The 27,732-nt window shown below is 44.9% G+C and overlaps 1 protein-coding gene across 1 annotated transcript in view; it reads left to right on the top strand.

The window, feature by feature from the left end:
- INPP5A (inositol polyphosphate-5-phosphatase A) overlaps positions 1-27,732 on the top strand; it is a 235,323-nt gene that overhangs the window by 52,187 nt on the left and 155,404 nt on the right. Inside the window, 3 exon segments of the mRNA XM_064514432.1 lie at positions 8,083-8,124; positions 21,302-21,402; positions 23,723-23,810. Of these exon segments, the coding sequence (XP_064370502.1) occupies positions 8,083-8,124; positions 21,302-21,402; positions 23,723-23,810 (231 nt within the window).

Below are 27,732 nucleotides of genomic sequence, written 5' to 3' on the forward strand. Positions count from 1 at the left end.
TTTTCCACCTGCATTAATTGGTCTAGTAGTTACATTCTCCCATGCATGTGTGTCTTGAACTCCGACTGTCACTGTCCAAGGGGGTGACAGCAGCAGGAGACTGTGCTGCTGCTGCTGCTTGTGAAAGCCGTGAGCTTTCCAAGGCACCGAGCTGAGTAACGCTCTGCACTTGGAAGCTGTCTGTGCAAACATAAGTGGTAAAAACACAGTGTTCAAATAAAAGTTCACATGTTGCAGAATCTGCACTTTTCTTTAGAAATTGCCCTGAGATTTAGGAGTAATTTTTTCCCCCCTTGTTTGATCCACATTGGTTTGTCTCCATTGACTTTGGAATCTGGTACGCCAAAGACTTGCACATAACACTCCGTTATGTGTTATCATCTTCCTGCTTGTCAGCTGTTAATGTAGAGTTGGTACAAAATGCCATGATAATCCACAGCAAATTAGTAATATTTTCCTTAACATCATCTGTGTAGTTTGATATTTAGAGTAGGTCAGTGAGAGCCCTTGCAAGGTCACTTAAAGGTAAGCCTGGTATTTAAATCAAGTAGATCTTTGGATATAAATGTCAAGGGGTTGCCAGCAGACTTTTAAAGATGCTACAGTACACCAAAAGTCTTAATCTAAACACTTCTAGCAAAATAACTGTAATGATCACATCGATGGACTTGAAACCAGTTTCTGAGTAAACCTGTTAACTCTGATGAAACAAAGCTTGATTAAAGGGTCGTTTTTTTGTTTTGTTAAATAGGTTTAAAAATATGTAGCAAATGCAGGAAAAAATAGTCTCTATTTCATTTTTTTTTTTCTTTGAATGGGGTACAGATTGCAGAGTAGAGAATAAAGTCTATGGTACTATCACTGCATCCTTAGTAGGATTTTAGTAGGGCCAATTTTATTGCTGTCTAATGCTAAGAAATTTTTTCAAGCTCAATGTTTTAGGGAATCCCTTAGTCTGCTTAGGGCTCTTAGGAATATTTAAGAAGTCATTGAGGAATTTGGTGTGTTTGTACCTTCTGTTCAACTCATTGTGTGAAGTCCACCCAGCCAATTCTCCCCTGCATTCATTTTGAAGCTTGGTGAGTTTGCACAAAGTGAGTCAAACTTTTATTTTAACTTTTTTTTTTTTTAAAGAAAAGCCTATTCTTAGCTAAAAATGAATGTCACAAAATAGAATCTGCTTTCTATAATTCATCTGCTTTCTTCCATTTCCTGCTGAATGAAACTCAAAAGAAATTTTCTAGGCTGTTAATTTGGTTTCATTTAGTTCATTCTCTCTCTGTCTCTCTCTGTGTCTTTTTTTTTTTTTTTTTAATACAGGACTTTTTACCCTGCCTAGATATATTTATTCTTTTCCTTTTTAAAAAGAAGACCTCTTCCCTGTCTGAATATATTTTTGCAACGGATTTGTAAAGCTTTCTTTTGGCTGTGGGGTATAATTTTGTATGAAATGGAAACACTGGGGAGAAGAGAGACGACTTGTATGCTCGTCTTGAAAAGCCGCTTGTTTGCAGGAGAGGAGCAGCTCATGTGGCACCCATGTGTGCAAGCTCGCCGCTCTTCCTCGCAAGCCTGACCAGTGCAGTAACCAGGATGACATAAATGGACTTAAAAATAGAAACTCGCATAAAAAGAGACCTTTTCAGTGGGATTCTGAATTCCAGGAAAAGGTCAAAATGGTTTTTAATTGAAGGGAGCTGTGACGCACGGTACATATGTCCTGTTATTTTAGCATAGATTCCACATGATTCTGGAGTCCGAAAAGTCGCCCTTGTGTTTGGGGCAGGGTTTCTATTTCTGGCTGTGTTCGGTGGAGATGTGTGCAGTCGGATGAAGCTGCAGGGTGAAAACAGGGTGATTCAAGTCTTTGAGGTACCGGCTGTACTAGCACAGCGCAAAGGAAAGGCAGAGTTTGAAAGCTTCGGCGCGCGTTTGAGGGGTGGTCTGCGTGCATCTGCTCAGCTCGTAAAAGCTCCCAGGCTGTCTGCTCCAGGGCTTGCCTTCTCCTGCCTGGAGAAAACTTTAAGCATCCTTTTCCAAAGAGTTCTCCCGTCTCCCGGTGTAATTCGAGCCGCCGGGGGCACGCGGCAGGGCTGTCGGGGGGGCTCGGGTGGGGGCCGGGAGGAGAGGACCTCAGCAGCCCTCTTGGAAAACCTGAGAAACGAGGAGGCCAATGAAGCAAGTTCAGATTAGCGAGCGATGAGAAATCGGTTCATCAGCGACTGGAAAAGGAGTTTAGCATTGAAGAGAACAAGGAAAAGATTAATTTTAGTTATATTACAAGAAGAATAATATAATTTAATGAAGGGCAGAATATGAAGAGAAAGGATGGGAAGAAGGCCAGAGTCTGGAAGACATGAGTTATAATCTATCTATTTTTGGATAGAAAAATAAGAGGAAGATGAAAGACTAGAGATAAATTATCTTTCCACCTGATCTTTAAAGTGCGATGTTACGTGGTTTACAGAGGTGACTGGGGAGAGGCTTGAGGTGGAGAAGTAGATTATGGCGTTTTACCTTAAGAGTGTTAAAAGCAAAAAGAAAAGGTGTGGTGAGGCAGAGAGACCGTAGCAGAAGGGTTCGGCCGTTTACGGGACTGCACGGTGCTTGCGGCAGACGGGGAAGAAGACGGGGAGCCGGTCCAGCCGCGCTGCAGTGATGGTTAACGCAGAGTGGAGACGGGAGCACGAGGACGAGCCAGGTGAGCAGAGGACAGAGAGTGAATCACAACAGCAAAGATTAAAATCATCAAAAAATCCCCCTTTTTTTAATAAGGGAATCCTAGTTATCAGGCCTAATTGCCTAATTAGTAGGTAACTTCAGGAGACGAGATGCTGAAGGATTTTAGCACCATGTCCCGGTGCTGTTCCTCCCGCTGCTGGTTTGCGTGTTCCCGTTGCCTCCCCTTCAGGCCTCCTTGTTTTCCTCGGGAGCTCGGAAAGGAGTTAATTTGCAGGCTGGAAAGCTTTATTCTGCACCTGTTAATATTTCCTCATTGGGCTTTTGCCACCCGTGGTCATCTGTTTCGAAAAACTTAGGTTGTGAGCTATGAATTATCGACCCGTCTCTTCTTACCCGCCATGAAACAATTTTCAGCTTTTTACGGAATTAAACGCGGTTTAAAGCCGGGCCCCCCGTGGGCTGGCGTTCGGCTTTCCGCCCCTGCGTGACACGTCGTCTTCCTGCTGCCGTCCCGGGGGGACGGTGCTGCAGCGAGCCCCTGCTCCGGGGACACCTAAAAACGCACGTCCCCGCCTTGGGGAGCAAGAACGTGACCCTGGGGCGGGAGAGCTGGAGCTCCAGGGAGTTGCCCGACATGGAGTCATCTAAATATTTGTCGTTTCTAGTGAATACTTCTAACTTTGCAGTTTATACTTTATATTTTTATTGTGGTGCTCAGATGAGAAAAAGTGAGGAGGAAATTGGGGGAGATGTCCTACAGCTTTTTAGTGATTCGTCTGCTTTTAGCTGATCTGGTTTTGAAGTTATTTTTATAAATGCCCGCTCTCCTGTGACTTCGTTCTGTTGTTTAGAGGGATGCAGGCAAGCGAAGCTGTGAAATGACGCATCTCTCTCCTTGGTGTCCCAAGCTCATCTTTTCTCTTCCCTGTCCGAACGATGCGTTGTGCCATGAAGGTGTTGGTCCCAAAACACCGGTTTTGGGACCACCAGTAAGCGTAGAGATGCCTGGCACATGGCTCCCAGGGTTCCCAGGAGCCCCTCGGTCGCGGTCAGCAGCCGGCTCCCGCGGGAGGTCGGAGAGGGCTGCCCTTAGGGCACGGCGCGCGAGACGAGTCGCGTTACGTTTTCCGTCGTTGGAAAGTTGTGCGCGACCTCCGTTTTTCCGTGCGGGGCGGAGCAGCTCGGGGAGCCCCGCGTGGGTCCCCGTCCCATCAGCCCCGCGGGCCCCAGCGCCTCAGAGGTGCACGCCGGTGCCCCGCCAACGCCCCGGTGCTGCTCACCGTCCTCCGTGTTGGTGCTGGCATACGAAAATAAATAGACTGTAGAACCAGAGAGAAGGTGACCTGAAAACGAAAAACAGAAACCAAACGCAAACTTAAAAAGAAGAGGGGTGTTGGGTTTGTGTTGGCAGGGTTAGAAGAGCCTCTCCTAAATGATGATCGTCTCAGCTGCCTGGGTTTTGAGGGTGTTCGGTGGGTGGGTGCGTTTTGTTTTGTTTCTTGCTTTGATTTGGTTTGGGTTTTTTGTTTCTTTGGGTCCTTTTTTGTTAACAAGGAGCCGGGTGCGAGTTTACTAGACGGCCGTGCAAGCGAAGGGACTTCATGCCATGGCCTAGTTTCCTGAGCTGAAGCTCTCTGTGGCGGACCCATACCGTAACTTCACAAGCATACCCGCCGGTGCCTTGCAGGGCTTAAAGATGGTGGTTGTCAGGGTTAAAGAAAAGCTTTGTACCATTCCCCTGCTTTTCACAAATACACGATTTAGCAGAAACCATAGTAGCTAAATGCAGCAATAGGAGAGTTTTATAGCAGCTTTTATTTTAAGTGTCGCTTGGGGTCGACTCCTGGCTTATGTATAAAATATATTCCTGTATATTCCAGTCGGTGATACGGGCTGACTTAATACTCTCCACTTGTAATATCTCTCATCCAAACATCTCAGCTGGAGTAAAGATAAGTAAATAGCATTACCCGTCCTGTAGCATGCAGGCTACCAAAGGCTGAGCAAGCAGATGCTTCTCCGGCTTTGTGCCGTGACTGATCCCGCTGAGCCGTGATGCGCAGAAAGGTTAAGTGACGCTCAGTAAGCTGCCGAGAGCCGCGGCGGAGGTTGGTGATGAGAAGCGGGGCCTCGTGATCCTCCTCTCCTGTAACCCCTTCTGCTGCTGCTTCAACATGAATTTGCATTAAATGGCACTTTGGTGGTATCTCGCTGCTGGAAAACTTGGCAAACACCAAGGAAATGAAGCTACGGAAAGGCACTGGGTGCGAATGTGTGTCCCAGAGCATCAGGGGGGCTGCGAGCATGGAAAACGAGGCCCAGGAAACTCCTCCTGCTTTCCCGGGGGTGAACTTGAGCTCTTCCTCGTGCTTCCCGGGGTGGTGGGATGACTGGAGACTGCAGGGACCCTCCCCTGCTGCTGCAGCGCCGGTCACACACAGTCTTCTGGGCACTGCGCTTCTGGGGTTTACGTGTCTTGGGTTTGGGGGATTTTGTTTTTGTGTCCCCGACACACAGAAAATATCAGAAGAACCGAGTGAGCTCCGAGTCACCTTGCACTGAGGATCCCCCGCAGCCGAGGGCGGCTTCCCCGGCGCGTTGCCTGCGCTGCTTGGGGCTCAGTCTAGCCAACTTCGCAGTATTTGCTCGATGTCTCAAAAACAAGCTCCTGGCACATGGGCAGCAGTTGCGAGCATCCTCGTCAGCCTCCCGCTGATGCATGCGGTGGTTTCGATGCTTAGTCTTGCAAGATTTGCCTTTAGTCATGGAGGAGATGGGGGAGTTTTTAGCACTTTGGTTGCATTTAAAAACAAAAGCCATGCTGTGCTTTAGTTTCTCCTCGGAGATGCCTTTGATGTGAATAGCTTGCATTAAATATTTCTGTTTGGTAGCAGTTTTTCCTCACTTACAAAGCCGTAGCTAATATAAATGAACATGTGAATAGTGCTTGCCACTCGTGTTTAGAGATTTGCATACTAATTCAACTGAGGATTTCAAAACATGCTAAATAAAAAAGCTTAGTTATACTTCAGATGGAAAGACTGGAAGTAGATGAGGTTCTTGGCAAGGAGTCTTGCGCTTTGGTGTACATTTAGCACAAATTCACGTTTGTGTTGTGGGGTCTCGTGTGACCTGCACGTTGGTCTCTTCCTGTGACTATTGGCTGAAACTGGATTTGGTTTTTCTTGCTGGGTTTCTGCATTTGAGTGATTTTTGTTAATTTTGGATTGAATTTAATACTTAAGAGGTCCCCCAGGACTGCTTGGAGATGGCATAAATAAACTAAAGAGAAAAGTTACAGGTCTTCTAACACCATTAAATCACCTATTACCTAGTCAATAAGGCCATACTTGCTGTTTTGAAAGCAAAGACACAGCATGGCTGGTGCTGCTTGCGCTATAACACCGGGCTTGCTCCTCTACTTGTCGTAACTACCAGAAACGCGTAATTGGGGATATTGCAGGCCCCAAGATTTTGCTTTCTAGATGGTTGGCATCTGACCTTTTGGTTAGATCCTATACAAATCATATACAAAACAAGCGTGGCCCTGGCTCGGATCTGTCCTGCAGCACCGTGACCTGCTCATCTTCAGTTGCTCGGTCTTCACAGCTTTCGGATAGAAGTTGGCTTGAAATCACAGCAGCTAATATTAGGTTTGTTTGTTGTTTTAAGCAGCAATAACTATTAATAATTTATCCACTGATTCGTATTTATTGTTGCATGGTGGGCTGTCTTACTAAATTCAAAATGAGCAGAGAAGAGTGAAGTTGCAGTGTAAGCAGAAGAAGGTGGCGGCATTTTGGGGGGGAATATTCCATTGCTTGCTCGGTTGTCTGCAGTTCCTGTGTGTCTGTAGCTTCCCCGTCCTTGCTCCGGGTGGCTTTGCTCAGCCGCGGGGAAGGGCTTGGGTGGGATGTAGTGATTAATGTAAAACGTGCCTGAACTCGGGCCAAGAGGGAGCCCATCCGACGTGGCCTCGCGCCGGGGCTGTGCGGGATCCCGCGGTCCTCAGCGCTCCCGAGGACGGAGCTGGTCTGGCAGCAAAATAGCAGCGGGCAAGATGTGGGATTTGCTGGAGTTTCTGCTCCGGGAATCCTCACAGCTTTTGCTAACATCACATTTTCTGAAGGGGCAAAAACCCCTTCTTACCATACCTGGTGGGGGGGGGGTTCCTTTTTCCCCCCCCTTTTTTTTTCTTCTTTCCTTTTTTTAACTTTGATAGGAAATACTGAGAAAGCTCATCATGAGGAAAAAGTAACTATTCATAAGAAGGGAAATTTTCACCACCTTCACCCATAGTGTCTGAAATTCAGAATCATCAAGAATGAGGGATTAACAAAAATTAGGTAATGATCAGTGGCTGAAAAGCCCCTCAACTTAAAAATAAATAAATAAAAATATATAAAAGCTTATTTTGTGACTGCTCACAGTTCTTTTTAGCCACCTATGAGTGAATCTTCATTCAACAATTTATATACATCTTCATCCATATAAATGAATGAGTTTAACATCGTCTTTAACTACTCGAAAACGCAATTGATGGGAAAATAGAGCAGAACAGGAGTTTTGTGTCTGCGTTGGCCTGTGACCTGCTGGTGTCGTAACCATTGAGGATGTCGAGGCATCTTCTGGCTTCCAGTTCAGCGTGTTTGCTGCCTACCGCAGACACGGGACCTTCTTGCTGTTCCTATAGCAGAGGGTCTGATCTGGGTTTTGTTCCCAAATGTTGGGGATTTGATGCGAAAATTAGCAGGAAGCGTTGGGGTTGAAGGCCGAGGTCTGGCTGTGCGTGTGCTGTGCAGAGATCTGTTAGCCGTCTCCACAACCGTGTCTAGGGTGCTGGATGTTCGGAAGAGGCAGAACTTTGTGCTTCTCATCGTATTTTTACTACTTCAGTTTTCAGAACTTTTGTAGCAATCTCGGAACACTTCTCCAAGTTTGTTTGGCAGGAGTTCGTTCTAACGTGCTTCAGATACCCCCAAAAGCACGGCAGTCTCTTTAAGCCAGTTCATTACAAGTCCAACTGCGTAGTTTGAAGCTGCGTTCTCAAATTTTGAAAGCTGGGTGTCAGCAGTTCTTGTAAAGCTTTTGATACCCAGGTAGTGAATGTGTACTTTGAAAAAGTGCATATTTCACATTTTTAGTCTGTTGACTTGTTTGTGACTCAGTGCACAAATGTAGTGAAGTCACGTACAAAATGGACCTGCTTGGGGACAGTTTGAGAAGTGGGGACTCGAACCCAAAAGGAGAGGTCTGGCCACGGGAGCTCTGCGAGGAGCATGCTAACACCTCATTTTTCTTTAAATGTAGATAAAAAAGCACTTGAATATACCAATAAAAACAAAGTTTCAAAATATTAAAAATACTTTGTTCTAAATTTTTTTTTATTTTATTTTTCAGCCAGAAAACTTACAGAAGAATTGGCTTCGGGAATTTTATCAGGTAAGGTAAAACTTTTTTTATGAAGTTCCGTAGCTTAGTTAATAATGCAATATTTCTATGCAAAGATGTTCTGTTTTGTCAAGTTGGAGCCATAAACTATTTTATAGTCAAAGTCAGTCCTAAAAAATATGCATCTTTCTGGGTTTCTAACTGAAGATTATAGAAGTTGCGTGTATAAACATTATTTGTTCTCATTTACAATCCTCTACCAGAAAAAGTTTTGACATTTCATAAAAATGATACTAGCTTGACATGAAGTCGTCTTTTAAGTCTCCTTCAAGAAAGAAATATAGTTGAGTAATTTTTTTAAAAATGTGTTACAAGGTCTGGTTTACACTTATGTTGACAGTGAAACCTAACAGTTTTGATGTTGGGTGGCAGCAGGACTGATCTGTTGCATACCTTCTTTGAAAGTTTTTGTTTTTTGGGCAATATAAAAATATAGAAACTGAACCCCTATTATAAAATGTTTTGTAAACTTCAAATTATTTACTTATAGCATAAAAGCCACTCTAACACATGCTGTTGCAGTACAGATTTGTTTAACTTTTTGAGTCCATGAAGAAACCTGCAGAGAAGTTGTCATGTAGCAATACGCAAATGAGCAATAAAACGTGAGCACTGATGCAGCGTAAAGGTGTCGTCCTTTGCACCTGGTGTGCGTTCGTGCCGCTTCACGTTGCTAACGTGTGTCTCGTCACCCGGAACGGACAGATTTTGAAATTCCGTAAGAATTGTTCAAAGGAACAATATTCTCCCGTATCAGTTTTAATATGAAACTACAGCATATTTGGGTTATCAATATTTTATTAGATTATTTTGGGTTTTCTTTTTTACTTGAAAATGTCCTCTATTTAGATGTACAAGTTACTAGTGCAATGTGCAACTTTTATTGCGATATTGTAAAATAGTGCGGTTAGCTTTTTCTGGCAAGTTTAATTGATTTGCAAAAATCTGAAATGGAGTACCCATGTATTCCAAAGCATCCGTCAGCCTCAGAAAAGATTAATTTCTTTGTTTATTTTCTTCTTTCATCTGGGTAGATTACTGCTATATGTAGGTGATATTCCAAATGCACAGGTTTTCTCAGCTAATTCTAATTAAAAACCTGTCCAGATTTTCAGAAAAGACTCTTCCTGTGATGAAAATGTAAACTACATTTAAATAGGTATAATCCATATTTTTTTAGTTCACTGACTGTATATTTTACAGTATCACACTACATATCTCTGCATAGCTATCAACCGTTTTCCATCCATGCTCACTTGTTGCTAAAGTGGGGTGAGAAATATTTCTTCCCTATCGCAAAGATGATAAAGACTTGCATAACTTTCCCATTCTGCACCAGAGCACTGCAGAAACCTTTCAAAATATTTTGTGAAAAACAAGAAAAGGGCCGGGTGGGGGGAACAAGCTGCTAGTAGCCCAGAGCAGAAACCACCGACGTGGGTCTGGGCTTGGTCTGTCTTTGGTCAGTGAATATTTGTGTTTGCAAGGTTCGGAGTAGGGTGGAGAGGACTCGGTGGCGGATGGATGCGATGGGTCGGGTCCAGGTCCCTGCAGTCCCCGACGAAGCGGGTCTGAGCCCGCTCGGCCGCAGCAGCGTTGCCCGTTCCAAGGAACGGGGCGGTTCGCTGGCCTCCCGCCCTTCTGCATTTCTCCCGTGCACATAGCGAGGTCACGGCGCACGCTGCGTTTGCAAATGCAGCAGGAAGTGGGATAAAACTTCATAACATGCTCTTTAGAGGAGCAGCTAGCAGGCCGGTGCGGTGCTTGGGAGAGCTTGGCCCCGGTACCGGGCTATGTAGCAGCCCAGCAAATGTCCAGCTTAACTTTCGTGTTTGGGTCCGACATGTTGGGTTGCAACGCTGTAAGTTTGAATTCATGAGAAGTGCTGGAAAATGACTTGTAATAAGACTTCTAACACTTCTTTATAAACACGAAACCCAGATAAACCACAGACCGCAATTTTTTCCATTCTTCTGAGGAATTCAATTTGCATATAGAGTTGTGTCAATACAGTTTGCGTAACTCCCGACAGTGAAGTCCTTCTGTAAACAGTGAAAATAATCTGTACGAAAAAAGGAAGGGCAGCTATCAGTCCGAGTTTAATGTTTTTCTAGAAATTAAACCCCCAAATGGAAATACTAGTGCTGGTTTTCTTAAATACTGGTAGAAGTTGGTCAGTTTGTCTTTATCTTTGAATCGATGCCAAATAACATCTAACTATAGTAGCATTTTGTGGCTTGTTTTTAAGTTCCAACAAATTAAAATAGGGGATTTTAATAGGTGTGATAGATTAATACAAACATTCAATTTATATGTGTTATCAGCGGTTATTTGCAATATGCGTTTCCCAAACTGATAGCATCTGGAGAACTAAAAGAACATTCATCTATCGCATGTTGAAATTTTTAAACTTCTGCCCTTATTCTGCAGATACCTTAAATTACTAACATGAAAAATGTGAAAGATCTAGTAACATTTTTAAATTGCACTTTTTCTCTGAGAAATGCTAAAAGAAAAAACGTTGTAAATAAACTTTCACTTGGGTTTTTAGTGACAAATATAGCAGCCCTCCTACAGCGTACTGCAGTATTGCTTGTGTTGACAGTAGTCTCGATGCAGCAGAGAATGTTATTTCGTCTGATCCATTTTCCTTGGATTCATCCATCTGAAGTCTTGTAAAACTAAAGTCTTCATTTTGGATTGCCTGTGATTTTTGTCTTTTAAAACTGATACAGCTATCAAACGCTGGATAATTTTCCACCTATTTCCTATCACAAAGATTTTTGTTTTCCCCCGAGGAAAAACAGAACAAAATGAAGGAATAGTTCAACTCAATTCTGGATATTTTAAGTATGAGGTTTTGTCGTGCCAAAGGCAGCGGCAGAGCCTTTCCCACGTGCGTCGTTCAGAAGCGGAGCTGGCAGCGCACGTGTGTTGGAGCCGGCTCCCTTGGGGACCAGAACGGCCTCAATGTCAAAGCTGGCTTGCTGTTTTCTCCCGTCTCTGCATTTATAGTGAAGCTTTTCCTGCTCGCTGCTCTGCTTTCTCCACTTGATTCCTTTGCTGAATACGTGACATTCACTTTGTGACTCCATAACACCTTCCCTTGGGAAATAAGCCATAGGTGTAGTATTCTCATTACAGGTAGATAAATAAGAAGGTTTCAAACCCAACTCAATAAGCTTTTGCAAAAAAAAAAAAAAAAAAAAAAAAAGTTAGTAGAAAAAGAAAGCCAGCTTTTCTGATAGTGCTCTAGTAATGAAATCTTTGAAGAACGAGAAACAGGCTTCTGAGAAATGCATTTATCGGCGTCTGTTTATGCTTCACAAACTGATCAAAGTACTTTATTTAGTTAAAACACAGGATCATCAAATACATTCTCTAAATGAGTCAGAATTCTTCCCTACACTCCTCCTCTTCCTTGGATGCAATACTAACCTCAAAGTTAGAGTATTTTAACTATTAAAAAAAAAAACCAGCTGTCTTCCCATGTTCTTCCCTTTCTCCTCCTGCTCCGTACCCTTCCCAAACGTGGTACAGGAAGAATACATGTGCTTACGTGTTGGCAACTCAAATGTGAATTTTAACCTCCCCAAGCCGTCTACCCCTGATGTTGTATGAATTGCCTTAAGAAGGTGGTTTTTGATTGTGCAGTTTTTTCAGAGCATCTACTTTCAAGTACTGATGCTCCTCAGAAGGAGCAGAGAGGATTTGCATGTGCGATTTGTGAATTCTTAGGATTCCAGAACACGTTTTCAGGTTTTCTTCTGCGAGGCCAGAAATGTTCATGGCCTTTAAAATTTGGGGATTGTATTTAATTCACCTCAAGAAGCTGACCTTCAGAAACTTGCTCTCTTGAAATGTGATAATATGAGAATGGGACCAGCAGAGGTTTTTTTCTTCTCTGATTATTATTAAATTTTGCATCCTTTTGCCTCTTGACTTCACTAAATAGCTATTTTTTTTTTAATGTAAATGTGAATAAGAAAGCCAGGACTATTTCTCCTTGATCTCTTGATCTGTAGTGCTTTGAAAGTAAACTCCCTGAAGAAAGTTGGCTGTTAGCTGGAGACGGTTTCTATCGCATGTCTATTCCCAAGTCTTCCTCTTGCTGGGCGATGTCTGTAGTTGCATCGCTTGTGCTTTCCGTCACCTATCTCTAAACCTGTGCCTTCACTAAGTACATAATTTGCAATATATTTGAGCTTGAACCTTCAGAAGAGGGTCTGCCTGCCTGCGTGGGAGGCTCTGAGCAGAGCCGAGGGGCGTCCCGCAGCCCAGCGAGGCTCCCGTGCTTGACGGTGGGTTTTGTCCCTCCTGAAAGCAGCGATTCAAGCGATGGTGTGAGGCGATTACAGGTACGAAGGACGGATAAAGATACGTCCTGGGTGGAGAGAGCCAGGCTCCGTGTGGTCCCTCTCCGGGAGCTGGAGGACTGTCATGTCGTCTGAAATCTGAACCAAAATGATGTGATGACCAAATGCCACCGGTGCCCCGTGTCCTGGGTGGACCAGCTGCCTCCAGCTGCTACTAATTCAAGTGATTCAACGATGAGCAATTTCTTTCCCTGTGTTGCAGGGGAACATGTAAAAGCAGTAACCTAGAACCTGGCAATTCCTTGATGGTTTAATTTAAGACTGCTGTAGCCTTGGAAGTTCAGGGACCCTCTGTATGTTAAACACCCCCCACCCCTTTTTGGTGAAGAACAGGAAAATACTTTAATGAGGTCGACAAAAGCCACGTAGTGACTTCTGTGGCTCTGTTTTACCTCTAAAGTACAAACTTAAGGTACAAACTGTGCTTTCTTTTTTGATTAGGAGGAGTGAAAGAGCACTAAATTAGCTGTCTGCCGTCCCAGAAGTCGCTTTTAAATTTTCTCGTTAAGCCGAAGTTGGACGGGACGGTGCTGCGGTTATGGTTTGCCTGCTGTTTAGAGCACGCTCTGATTTGTGGGTTTGTTTTCTGTTTGTTTGTTTTCCCCCTAAGCTTGTTGAACTTCCAAAACAGATTGAATTATTTCTGTGTTTTTGCTCATTATTGCAGCCTCTTTCTCCTTTGCTTAAGGAAGCCATCAATATTCTGGAAATGATTAAATAGCCATTAGAGCCACAGACGTTACGGAGATTTACCGTCTTCTGTGCGTGGTGCTGCTGCCGCAGACCCCGTCTAGCTGGGGCTGCCACCGTTGCTAAACTTTAGTTTAGTTTCCTAAACTTTATTCTAAGTCCGTTTCAGTTGCTGATAGCAGCTAATTAGTCTTGAACATTTTTGCATGAACGGAGACATGCTTGTGCTTGAGAAGGCACGGACTGTTATTTCACAGTGAAGTCTTGGGTATCATCTGTGACTTTGAAACACAGAAACAGGTCAACTACTTTGCTTTGAATCTTGCCATGAGAAAGGGTGATACAGAACAACTTTCAATTTGTGGAGGGTGGAATTGGTGTTAAAAAAGGAAGCACAATCTTCTCTGAGATAGCCTAATTTTGTTGAAAATTAGATTTCTAATTATATTAGAAGTCCGTGATCGTAGTCTATCAATGCACATATTGGTGACATTTTACCTTAATGACCTTATAGCTATTAACTTATTCTGAGAAGTATAGCTGGTACAGATAAGGCTTGTGAATGGTGTGGAAAAGTGATTTAATTTTTTTTAGCCATGCATATAGAGTATATGCCTATGTTTGTGATAAATCTCATCCATCTTAGAAATGGACATTGCAGCAACTTACCCATTACATAGAAATTGATATATAACACCATTATTGCTTGTAAAATTGACATTATTTTCGCCCTACCCTACCCAGGAAACGATACCCAGCCTACTAGGCATCGTATTTAGGGGAGGAAATCAAGGTACCTCAGAAAAAGGTAAAACTAGTACATTGTGCATCGCACTCTACAGTCAGAAATTGCAGTTAAGGGAGAAAAACCCTCTTATAAGGAGGCGTAATGCGGTGAGGTCCTGCTAGCTGTGATGCCTCATTGCTTACCTGCGAGCAGTGGGGGGTTGCCTGGATCGTAAGTGTTTTGGCTTGGACTCTCGTCTTCTCAGCAAAAATTTCCCTCCGTGACAAAACGCGCGTTCCTGCTCCTGATGGATTCCCCGAGAGCTCTTGCCCGGAACACGACGATTTGCACCGTCTGCCCTAATTCCTCCTCCCCAGTCAGATCCTCGTGTCCGAGGATGCTGCAGACTCATCCAGCTACATCCAACTGCCCATATCCAGCTAAATCTTACGATTCCCGCTCTGCTTGTTTGTGAGAAGCAACGCAGAGTGCAAGAAATACAGGAACGTGCAGTTTGGGGAGGAGAACGGGTGCGAGAAGAGCGGGGAGCTTGGAGCGGGGAGGGAAAAGGGTTTTCGGAGGAAAGCGGACAGAGAGATGGTGACAGCGCTGGTCTGAAGCAGGGTGTGTCGGAGGAGGGAGTTCACTGCTTGACGAGAAATTGGATGGTTTGAAGTACGTGTTGTGCAAATGATCCTGTATTCACGGAATACGCAAGCTGGATTATTGCCCTGTTTGTGTGAAGTGTCCGATATCCAGCTTAATGGCAGTTCAGCCGGAATGGCAGCTCACAGGAAGAAACCCAAGCAAACAGCAGGATGCAAGACGCTTCAGAAGAAAGCTGAGAAGCTGCGTTTGCAAGCGCGGGCCGGAGAAGGGCCTTTTGATGGTTTTTCCCTCCTTCCCCATCCGTGTGCATCCTTGAGCTTAGTGTTTGGGGTGGGAGGACGCTAAGGGCTCGAGCCCTGAAAATCTTTACTAATTCTAGTACAGTCTTTCTTGTGACATATGTGGCAGTCCGTTGAAATGGAAGTGCAGAGACGGATTTTTTCCTAATGCAGCCTGTGAGTGGCCATGTCACTTAATATGTTTGAGTGTCCTTTATTTGTGGTCACAGAGAAGTAAAAAGCTCACCTTAAAACCATCTTGGTGATACTGTACGGAAGTTTCCGTACTGTGCTGGTTAGCGCAGCGCGTGTGCTAACCTTGCTGAGAAGAAGAAGAAAAAGCAGCCTCCAGAAAGTTTGTTCTTTAACTATTATAGCGGATTTAATCCTGTTTGTTCAGCTGCAAGGGATGATCCCCGAAACGTTTTGCAGCAGAACCCAACAACCCCTGTGAGTCTCGATCTAGTGCCTTTTTCAGGCAGGAACAACTTCTCTGATTGTTTTGTTTTATCGAAACCATAGCCTGAAAGCAGGTGAAGGTGATTCTCAGCTGTACCGCTTCTGCGTCCCTGGATTTTGGTGCATTTCTCCAAGTTCAAGCTTCGCCGAAGCCGCGCGTGGTTCGGCGGTTTCCGCCGGAGCAGAAGCGCGGCCCCGCCGGCTGGCCGGGGAGGAACGGCTGTCCCCGGTGCCACGCGGGCCGGCAGCCAGCCCGGCTCTGACATCATGGAAACTCGCGGCATCCTGTGCAGACCGTGCTCCGAGACGGGCCCGGCTGCTCCGCCGCGGCGAGCTGGGACTTGGCACGCTGCCCGCAGCGCGGTCGTGTGCACGAGACGCCCTTATCCATCCCCGACCGAGAGCCTGGCTTTTCTGGAAATTCATGCACGTGAATGAGCTCAGCGAGGCCGGGGGAGCGCACAAAAAGCAGTGTTTTTCAAAACTCAGCTCCCTCCTTCCTCTTAAAATTTGCCTGTACAGAACAAGTTGGACTGAGCCACGCAGGCTTGAGTCACGGCTTCAGATGCGGTAGATACTGTCTGATCTGGAAACGGCGTGTTGCCTGGGAACGGGGGCCAGGAGAACAGGAAAGATTAGGAAAGATTATCCAGGGATTCCATGTTTTGGAGTGTGGGCTCCAAGTATGTTAATTCCTCTGTCTGACACTTAGGTATTGGTTCCTTTTTCTGTAGTATGCGTTGATGCAAAAATGCACTTTGTATTTGGAAGAATTTTTTTCAGTTACTCAACCGTTCTCGTTGGTTTCTGTCACACAAACGTTGTAAAAACGCTCCCTGCTTAAGGTGAAAGCTTCTGCACGTGCCTCGTGCCGAGCGTTGGAGGAGACGGGAGGGAGCTGCCGTTCCCGGCGAGACGGGTCGCGTGAGCTCTCGTTGCCTGGCCGGGAGGGTCAGGCCGGACCAAAAGCCCCTGTTTTGGTTTTCTTGTGTTCCCGTGGACTCCTAGCTTATTTCCAGGAGGGGGAGAGGAGACCTGGCCTGCGGTGTCCTCCAGGGACCGGGGGACCGGCCAAGGCGGCGGCACCCGGGAGCTGGGGCAGCCTGGAGGAAAGGACCGAGGTGCGGTGGGAGCCGGGGCAAGAGGAGTATTGCAGCTCACCGTTGCCGGTGCGGATTTGCAAACGTCTCGAGAGCGTCCCGTTCCCCCCAGGCGCCGACCACGGAGAAAGCAACGGTCTAGGCAACTTGTCACTGCATTTACTCAAGTGACGGAGGCTTCAGGGGAGGATATAAAATTTCTTACCCACCTGATGACATTCTGTGCCTGTACTGCTTTTGTAAGGCTAAAAAAAAAATCAAAAAAACCTTAAGGAATTACTTAAAAATGACACTGAAGTATCATTAAAAGCAAAGAATTCAAAATGCCAGTAAATGAAGTTACCTGTACTGTTGCACATCTATGCTAATTAGTGTCAATTTTTCCCCCCATTCTTAATTTACTGCACAGTATTAAATTAAAATTGAAGTTGTAATTGCTTGATAATGACTCTCCCCGTATGGCCACCACTGCGGTATGATAATACCCCAGTACTGATGCTCACCTGTGAGTATTCAGATGTGCTATGAGGGCATAGAGTGGTAAGGAGCCGCATTACTCAGGGGTAGGTCGTGGTCCAGGCGGGTCAAGGTAGAAGTCTATCTACTGTGGAACGTTTTTCAGTTTTAATAATGTTCCTTTGTGATGTAGCGTTAGATGTTTCACGTTGATCGAAGAAGAGCCTGTCCCACGAGCAGGGAATTCCAGTATGCCCCCGTAATTATTTATGGTCATCTTCAGAGTCTCTACTATCACTTAACAAGAGCTAGAAGCTGGATTTTTTTTATTGCATTAGAAATAGAAAAAGTAGCTCACAATATCTTTCACCAGATTTATATTTATACTTAACAGTGATGAAGCATCTTGCTCAATTACACGTACTCCAAAAATGAAGCGACTTCTTCTACACTATTTTTGCATATCTGGAAATTCAAACTAATGCCCATCTTTTTAAAACTTTGTGCTACTGTAGATGCAAATACTGTGGTTATATGATCATGTGCATAGTCTTTAACCTCTGGCAGCTATGAATTTTCAACTCTAAAGTATTCATTATTCATTCTTATGTACTGTTTGTTCTTCCATTACAGCAGAAAAGTAATAAAAGGTAATGAAGCAGAGCCAATTTGCCCTTAGTTGAAGGATATTTATTATACAAGAGGATGTAACTAATATTCGGCTGTGTTTTTGTGGTTTAACCTGCAAGGAATTCCACTAAGACATTTTAGGGCTACTCAGCCAGTGCCGTTTCCTTATCAAAATAGCATATATATATATATATTTTTTTTTTTAAATGTGCTGTGATTTTAAGCTCGCAAGGATCTGAATACGAACTGAAAAATGTGTCCTGTATCTCAGTTTATAGGCTGATAATTGCCAGACTTCAGTATTTTCTATTTTGCTACATTACAGCAATTCCTCCAGTGTTTGTCTTCGTGGAGGATTCCACCATCAAGGCTCCCTATTACTCATGTTTAATATATGCGAGGTTGCTTTTTCCTAGAACCCGTCTGAAGCAGTTTGGCTTTTATCTTACCAGTTTATTAATTTTATCAGCTATGTAAGAAGAGGTTTTAATGAAGCAAACGACTGCAGCAGTTAAAACGAATAAAATGACATACCAGTAAATTTTCACTTTCTTTGCGATAGGCAGTTGCTAGATGTGTTCCTTTGAAACATTAAGACTCGAATATGTTTGCTTTACAAAATTAAATAGTTACAATTGTTTTCTAATTATGGTAATTTCACAGAGCTATCCAGATAGATAAGATCAGTATTTGCAAGCCAGAGCCGATCTGGAGCAATCAAGCACGTGCAGCCAGGACTGCGTGTTGCTTGGAGATCCCATATGAAGCCTGTCATGAGGTTTCGCTTTGCAGGCTGTATCTGGTTAATATTTACCTTCAAAATACTAAGGAAAACCAGCCCGTCAGACTTCGTAAGGTGGATTATATTGATATTGCTCGGCTGTTGGTGGCTTCTGCGCCGTTGGGCTGCCGGCGGGTGGTCACATGCGGCAGCACCTCTCGCGGGCTGTTGGATGTCACGCTTTCTACTGAGCGTGTAAACACCTGGTCTTCCGCAGCATGCTGTACTTTTTTTAATAAGGAGTGTAAATTTGACTTATCACATTGCAAGAAAATAACATAGCAGAAGTGTCAGTCTCAGCAGGCAGCGTGTGCTTGGGCAGAACCCCGCGCTCCCGACTTGCATGATTTTGGACTCGTCTTGCTGCAAAGCATGGCTGGCTTTCTGCCCCGTGGATGAAGCTGGTGAATTCAAAAAAGGGCCTTTTCTTCAGGAAGAAAGGAGCTCCGACACGGACACGCGTGCTCCTAGTTTGCAGGAGGCCCGTGCCTGCACGCTGCGCTGCTGCAGCTCCACGACCACCGCGCGTGGAGCCGGGGAAGCTTGGTGGTACCCATCTCCATCACCTGCAGTTCAGGAGGGCTGAACCCTGCCGAACTTGGAAATACAGAGGCTTCAGCTTGGATTTTGGTTTCCGTAGACTAGCTCAGTTCTGTAGTTTCTATTTAGCAGTTCTTACTGAAATTTGAAGTGGATATTCAGATTTCTGGAAATCAAAGCTGCTTTCTGCAAAACGCTGGTGGTTGTAGCAAGGAAGGGGTATGTTCAAAACCACTTCAAAAGACACATCCTGTTGCACTGCTGTGTTTGGAGTAGGGCAAGATGCGTAAAGAAGCAGCTTCTCAGCAAAGTTTTGTTTTGTTTGTCAGTTGGCAGAACAAGCTGGTATGCATTAAACCATTCACAGTTACGGTAATGTTCAGACAGAATAGATTCTTTTTCTTAAGTTACAGGATCTTGTGGCATCCTTCGTATAGATACTACCACGTAACGAGAATCGTTTGGGCTGAACAAGGTGGAGGGCTCCTCTTCCCTCGCTGTAGGGTGTTGATATCAAAGGGAAGTATGTGCATGTGCCAAGTTAGGTACAATTTCTTGGATTCTGGGTTTTTTTTTAGCTGTCTCTTGTGTAGTCCACTTATTTTTCAGTTTTGAACTTTCTGTTGGGTCCTGCTTTGGTTGGCCCTTAATCCTTGTGGATAGAAGGCTTCTAAAGCAGGATTGCTTTAGATTAATGACAGCTCGTGTCTAAGTGAAGTGCACAGAGATCCGCATATGTGTACGTGGGAGGAAGCATCTGCTTCTCCCGCTATGTGATAGTCACCTATACGTCCTGCACAGCCCTTGTCAGCAGTGCACCTCGGGAGCGTCCCCAGGCAGATCGTGCCGAGGTCGGTGTTTGCTCTGGGGAGACTGGGATATGGAGGAGGAGGTGACTTCTCCAAAATCGCTCGGGCGCCAGCGGCTGTCGTCATCTTTTTGCAAGTTGGATTTTAGCTTAGATTAGAAACGCCGTAGCGTGCTGGATTTCCAGGGTGGTTTTGCTCCCCCGGGCTTTGGGGGTCATGAGCGACCCGTTACGGGTGATTCAGAGTCGGGTCGGAATCGCTGTATCGATGGCATTGCTCAGATGCAACGCGCTGTCTGTCGCTGATAAGGTCTCCTATAGACGAACCCACCGGTGTCGTTGGACGCTGCACGTCTAACGACCTCCCTGAGCAGAGGTGGGTGGTGTCACCTGCCGGCTGTCACAGCGGTGCCCCTAGGTCTTGGAGGTGATTAACCATCCCTTTTAATGACACCCTACTCCTGCTAATCCCTTGTATCGGAGTAGTGGGAAGGCGGAGGTAGGAGTAGGGTAGAGTTTGAACATCAGCTGTGTTCCACGTTTTGCTGCTATTTAATTCATTGCGTTTGGGCTTGATTCCTAGTGAGATTATTTTGCACGGGCAGGAATAAAGAATTTTGTTTCCTGCCATCAGATCAAATGATGTGGTTAAAGAAACATTTTAAAAGACCTTCTTACAGTAACGTTAGTCATTGTTAATTTACGTAATTAAAAGCATCAGTGCACAGGCTTATTGCGTCTATTCCTTGCAGGGGACCATCAGACAAGAATGAGTAGGAAAGGAAAGCTATTCCTGATGTTTTTGCATTATTCTTCATGGTGCTGTGCTGAAGTTGGCAGCCTTTACGGGATTTTGCATTCCTGTGCCGCTCCACCGGTGCAAGGATGGGGCCTCTTCCATGTCCAGGAGGTTGACGTGGTCCCTGCCGGGTGCCGGCCCAGGAGAGGGCAGGAGCTGGTGGAAGCCCCAGGTCCCCCCGCCACGGGGAGCAGATAACGGGTTATTTTGGTCAAAGCGGCTCATTGGAACGGGCCGCGCTTGGCTGGGGGTTGTGCGGGCCGCGAGGCCTCTACGTGCCCCGGGGCCTCGAGTGCCGCTGGACTCGCTGCTGCTTCAGTGTGTTCGTTGTGTTGTGGTTCTGGCTGTCTGATAGCTAAGATAAATATTCTAAATGCTACTTTTGTGCAGTGTGATAGTTTAAATTTGTCTCCTGTATGTATTTTCTGTATTAGATGCATGTGTATATGCTATAGCGTGCGTGTATATATATATTTAAACAAAAATTCCACAAATAAAAATATCAAATGTAATTGCTAATTGGTATTCTGTCCTGAGATAAATGAAGACATTTTGTAAAAGTCAAAAGAAATTACAGATTCAGGTTTTTGAATCTTTCCAACTCTCGGTAAACAGACATTTTGGTTCTGCTTATGGTCTGCATCCTCTTCAGACTGAGCTACAAACACAATCAAATTTTAGAAAGGAAAGTCTAGCTAAGGCTATTTGAGAAAATTATTGTGCATTATGAGTCTTTCACATCCCCTAACAAATGATGGTCCCCGTATTTGTTATTACCGTTCTACCAGTTGCTTTTCAGATAATAGCTGCTAGTCCTGTTTTTAGAGAGCACATCTGGCTTCGCTTCATTTATGGTGCGCGTTAATGGCTGTGGACACGCAGCGTCGTTAATTCTCGTGTGTCTGTGTGTTTCAGGTTGTACATGCACACAAGCCCCACTTCATGGCTTTACACTGTCAGGAATTTGGAGGAAAAAACTATGAAGCTTCCATGTCTCACGTGGACAAGTTCGTTAAGTAAGTAACCGGGAAGTTGCTCTATGCTGCTGTTATGTAATCCTAGGGGGAAGATGTTATACGTGTGAAGTAAGAAAGATTTGAAATTTTCTTCAGCTTCCCCACGTCGTATGACCTTGCAGGAGGATGTTACTAGGCCAATGTTTATGTTTTGTATTATTTAAGAAATTGGGATAAGTAACTATAAGTCTCCTCTGGCCATTAAAAAGCCTTAACACTGCAAGGTATGGAATATATATTTCCCTCTGATATCATCTCTGACACGAAGTTTATTATGTGTAGCTATTAAACAGCTTTATCTTTGGGTAGTGCATTCAAGCTCTTATCTTAGGTGACGTGCTGCCGTGCTTCTAGCAGTAGCTGTGGTAGGTACATCCGAGTACCTTTTAATAATGGTCATTTTTTTAATAGCTGGTAACACCGGGAAGCTGGTCCGAGTTGAACAGAGGTTGACAAGGTAGAAGTGTAAAGCAAGACAAATTGGAAGCACAACTGATTGTTTACAAAAATTGCACGTTGTCTGTAATTCAGGGTGGAAAGGTAAGAGTTTCAGCTTGAGCAGTTAGACAGTGTCGTTTTACCCTGTCACAATCCTCAGCACATCTAATTCACAGAGTTTCAAGAAGTAAGAGATAAAACTAAGAAATAAAAGTTAATTCTGTTACGTTGTGCAGACTGAGGAAAAATCTCAAGGCAAAAGGTGTCAATTGGTTGGTTTCCAGCAATTGCTGATGCTGCGTCTCCATTAGGAATTTCCATGAGAATGAAAAAACTTTCTTTGAAAAGACTTTTTGGATAAGCTGCAGTTTTAAGATAAAGATCATAAAATTAAGTCACCAAATTTAAAATCCTTACTCAGATATTGGTATAAAGAATCATAGCTGAGGGCTCCTTCGGAGGTACTTTACTATGGGAATGCAGATGACGGGTATAGTTGTCAGCTGGGGGGCCAGGCAGCGGCATTTCGTGCTGTCAGCCCTGGAGTATAGTCGTGTTTAAGGAGACGATTCCCAGCGGTGACCGCTGGCTGGACGTGGCCACCGGGACGGTTCTCACCTCTCTGCCCTGTTGCCACATTGATTAAGTCCCCTGGTTCCCTAAGTAACTTAAATAGCTCCATTTGTCCCATTTTACTCTTTTTGGTACCCAGTGCAGTGGAGGATCTGTTCACGTGAAATATGGGAGCATCTCCCAGGGGAACATCTGATCTCAATAATTAGCATCTGTTCATTTTATCCAGGGAAAGGTAATCTGCAGCAACAGTGTTCTTTACTTCGTTCCCTAGTAAAACCTGAGACTCCTGGGGTGCACATCCAGAACGCTTTGATGAGGTTTTGTCGTTAATCCTGCACAACGCTGCCGTTGCGGGGCCCGCTCCGACGGCGGGCCGACACTGCCCTCTGCCGTGCTGCGCGCCGGGGCTCGGCCGCGCCGCGTCGGACCGTCAGCTTTAGGAACGAATAGATGGAGCACGTACCGCGCTTCCCGTGTGCTCGCTGTGCGCTTTGCGCAAAGGCCATCTGGTCAGTTCTGTGCCTGCGAAATGAAATACGTGGCTTGGAAAGGCCGCTGTCGCTGCGCCGTGCAGCGTGGGGACGCGGCGTCGCTCCCAAGGGCTGCCGTCGCATCCGCTTTTGCAAGGCGGAGGGAAGGGCAGAGACGTTCTGCCCCGTCTCCAGGGCCCGTCCCTGCTCGCCAGCGGCGCTGGGGCTGTCCTCGGTAAGAGCACGTGTAACCATGGCTAACGAGGGGAAAATACCACCCCTTCGGCTCCGGGGCCTGCAGAAAGGTGCCCGTCTTTCAGACGGCGGTGCCAGGGTCTCGCGTCAAACTCGCAAGAGTTTGACTGCGGTGCTGAAGTCAAAAAGCTGTTTCCACTTTTCCATGAAGCGAGTAAACCTGTTGCTTTAACATATTCCATAAAGTGAAGTTCTGAAGTTGAGACCATAGGGCCTTTTGCAGTGAATCACCCAATTTTAACAGGTTTTGAGATCCTCGGAGTCATGAGTCCTTCACAGCTTCATCCGAATGGCGCTTAGAAAGATCGTGATTCACGTGTGAAGTGTAGTTGATGTTTGCAACTCCAAAGCTTGTAGGCAGATGGCTGTAACACAAAACCAGCCGTGACCACGTGCTGCGCTGCTTCTGAGGTCTCGGCAAACCTTTTGGGGAAGAATGGCAGGAAATCTTTGGAAAACGAAACGAAGGCCTGTACTTCCTTTGCATTACACTGAAGGCCACTTCAATGCAGAGAATGATGCTAAAGCCATACAGTGTGTTTGCATATGCCTTTATATTTTCAATCTCTTTTGTCTTCTAGAGAACTGCTATCAAGTGATGCAATGAAAGACTACAACAGAGCTCGAGTTTACCTGGATGAGAACTATAAATCACAGGAACATTTTACGGTAAATTGCTTTACTCCGTGGGATTAACTTGACATACAGTTGTTTTCCTCCATTGAACTGTTTGGTGTTTTCCTGCCTGGCCTGAGGATGTGAGCTCTCCCCATCAGGGCGAGGAGCGCGTCTTCACTGAGGGTATTTACTTTGCGTGACACACACATGCTGATCTCACAAGTGCATCCATTTAAAAATGAGTAATGTGTCAGAATTCACAAAAAGTCTTTTCTGTTGTTTCAAATGATTGTCTAAAAGTTATCTGCTCTAGCAATTAACCTTCTTGGATCAGAATTACCTTCGGTTCAAGAAAACGTTTTACTGTCTGATGCTCTGAGGTGGTGCCGGTTGTGGAGCGCAATTAACCGTGGACAGAGACTGGCAAGCGTGCAGGATTTTTGTTAGGAATTTTTAAAACTGATTCGCAGAACTGCTTGTTTGGGGGATTGAGAGAAGAGTCAGTGCACAAACGTGTGAGCGATATTTTGGTAAATGTAAAAATGAAGCGTGTACGCGGCGTCACCTCTGAGACGGAGCTGGAAGCGTGCGTCGTCCCGTCTTGCACGGTTAGGCCTGGCCTGCTCTGTACCGCCAGCTGGGCGGTGACGGTTTTAGCTGTGCGGAGCGACTGCACCAGGCTCCCCGATGGCCTCCCGTGGTTTGGCCGCGCGAGCTGCCGCCGAACCAACAGCAGCGGGGACGTAGGCCAGAAAGCACAACAGGCATGCAAGGCTTAAAAAAACAAAAACAGACAAAAAAAACCCCACAGAAATCCCAATATGGTAACATGTAATTTAGGTGAATGAGAACCTGGACAACATTTTTTTAATAGACTTTTTCTAGGAGCTTTAGTAACATGGAAGCAGAGGAGGGTTGTCAGAGTTTTCTTTCCCTCATCAAAGAGGGGAAAATTTATATTCCTGGCATTACTGAAGCTTAGTGGGACAAATCTCGTGACAGGGGTCTTAAGACTGTGTGTTGAAGGTGTTTTGGAAGCTCGGTAGGTAGGAAGAAATGGATGTTTTAGTTGCAACTTGGAAATGCATCTGCGTGAAACCGCTGGCTGACGGGGACCCCGCAGAGGTCCCGTTGCAGGTCCGTGGTGGATCTGCATCCGCCAGCCTGGGAGGTGAGAAGAGCTGTCGGGGCCCTGGATGACCCGCGGCCCCGTCCTCAGCACGGGGCTGGAGCAGGCGGTCTCCGGAGGTCCTTCCGACCGAGACGCTTCTGTGACTCTCAGAAAAGGGATAGTCGGCAGCGATTCGAATTTGGGAAATGCATTCTAGGAGACTAATGCAGCCTATGACAAAATGTCATTTATAACTTTTAAAAACAGTCATGACCCTTTAGAGTACCGAAGTTGTTTTACCCAGCATGGGATATGCTTATTTTCAGTGTCATTACATTAGATAAAAATAAAACAGTCATGATAAAAAGAGCTCATTGAGCTCCTCCTTTGCGTTTGGCCGAGGGACCCGTGAGCGAGACCTGATGGTGTGGTGTTCGGAGGGCAGGCCCAGGCCGAGCCGGGTCCACTTAGCTCTTTGAAGGAGCCAGTTTTCCAAAACAGTGGAAAATTATTAGTTTAATCGGTCGGAAAGAAAAACTTCAACAGTAGAAAGTGAGGCAAAACCGTAGCTGACTGGATGTCGGTTTACTAGACAGCCGAAAGCTAAAATTCAGTGATCATGAAAAAGGATAAATATTCAATATTGTGGCTCTGCATTTGGAAACTGATAAAATTACATTTATACTGCATGAAATAACAAAACAGAAAGCAGTTAATTATCTAGAAAGTAGAAGTCAAGTGGTATCTCTACTTTGAAAGCCCAAGTACAACTGTTGGAGGAGATTTCTGAACCGCTGGTTTTACCTGTGGGGTACCTGCAGATTTCACACCTCGAGACCATTAAAGGCTACGCAGAGATCGTGCCAGTGTGGAGAAGGGATGGGTCCCATGGTCCAGTTTCTGAGAGACTGGTTCAAAGCAGTCTTAGAAATGGAGCATGTGCCATTTGTGCCTCTAAAGAGCTGTATTTTAGCAAGTGTGTAGCTCAAGAAATAAGGTGGTTTCTTGTCTCAACTATTAGCATAATACTCTAGGTACTATATTTTCTTGCAGTATTCAGCAAAGACTTTTTAATTCCTCCTTTCCTATCATTAATATTACCTTGCATGTCTTTTTCTTCTCATCCTGTGTTTACTGAAGCAGGGCTTCCTGGAAGAAAAAATTCTGTCAACATAATCAGTCAGTAAAGAAAAAGAGCATGATGGTGCTCTAGGTTTAGAGGTTGTATTGGACAAACGGGAAGAAGACTCGCCTAGCAGTGCTGCAGCTCGAAGGGTAAAGTGGGCCTTGGAAGAGTAACTAGTGGAGAAGGAATACAAATAAGGTGGTAATTTTTTGTCTCCATGTTCAGCTGTAGTGAGAGCAGCATGCGTTCTGGTATCCAGTTCTTGGGTCAAAATTGTTAAAAGCCAGAAACATCATTCTGTGTCTTTCCTCCCAATCCTAAGAACTTTCAAGAGCTGCATCACGGGTGTGAAAAAGGGAGAAAACAAAGGATGGTGAGAGGTTATTTAATTATGTTTTATAATACCATCATCAGAGGAAAATACTTTGTGCTAGAGGAATATTTTATGTATTTTTTAAGTTATTTTATTTATCTGTAGCAGTAGTGCCTTGGAATCAGAGCCAGAAAACCTAGAAAAGAGGGTGAGTGAGATGCACCTTCATATTAAGCTGCTTAATCTTTTGACTTAATCTGCTTATTGGCACTTAACGCTGATGGGTCTCATACATAGTTCTTAAGGCTGCTGTGTTGAATCTAAGATTCATATAAATGACTTTTCACAAATGTGACTTGAGCTGGCAGTACTTCAGCTGCTCTCTTCAGCCTCTGAATGCATATATTTTATGCAGTGGATAACTGTTTGAATGGGGATTTCACCACTGTGTTGTGTCCATTTAGGGTAAAGTTTTATTCTTATCTTCAGTGTGGTTTGGAAATACTTGCATGATGTTATGCATCTCCCTGTTTCCTCATTAATTCTATTTCATTGCAAAGTCCTTCAACTTCTGTGTGTTTTTCCATCCCTTCTAAGGCATGGATTTGGCAGTGGATGTTATCCCTATAATTATTACATTATTACTTCTCTATATTTGAAATATAAGCATTTATCACACACATTGTTGTAAAATGCTATTTTCTTTAGAAATGTAAAAGCTCAAGTAGCAGCAGTTTGGTTAACCTTTGCCCCTGCTGCTCTAATATCCCCTTTTCTAGCAGTTTTGGCAGCATTTCTCCTGTGGAGCTTTCCTTGGCTTGGTTCCTGCAAGGCCGAATCTGACTTTGCTGCCCGTAGTTACACAGCTTGGCTGTGCTAGGACTGACAATGAGATCTGAGAAAACATTTTCCATAATCCGTCCCTCCAGCGTGCAGCCTCTCCCTCGCAGTGCAGGGGAAGCGTGTTTTGCACGAGGGCTGTGAAATAAAAAGGAATGCGTTATCAAAGCGTCTCTTGGGGAGTGATTTGATTTTAAAGACTAATAATTCACTGTATGGTAAGAAGCAAAATAGTTCATCACAGACACAAGCGGTTGAGTACCAGGCATTTTGTCATTTATGGTCACGCACACCGAATGTAGTAAAACAGGTTATTTTGGGGGGTCATGATGAGGCTGAAAACTGTGGTTCTGTTCTTTGGTGGTTTTCTGCCAGATGAGAGGATTAAGCTGTATGTTGGAATTTGCTCAACTCAGACTTTCTTATATGTTGTTTAGTATGTTCTGTGGGGCTGAAGAGTGGCTGAGAGCCTGAACGGGTCTGTGAAGTGCCAGCAGCCCTTCTGCAGCTCCCGCCAGGTCCCTCCAGCTGCAGCGGGATGCTCGGTCCCTGATGGGAAGGCCGGGAGTGGGAGTCTGGTTCT

This window comes from Dromaius novaehollandiae, chromosome 6, assembly GCF_036370855.1.
Source record: "Dromaius novaehollandiae isolate bDroNov1 chromosome 6, bDroNov1.hap1, whole genome shotgun sequence".
Lineage (NCBI taxonomy): Eukaryota > Metazoa > Chordata > Aves > Casuariiformes > Dromaiidae > Dromaius > Dromaius novaehollandiae.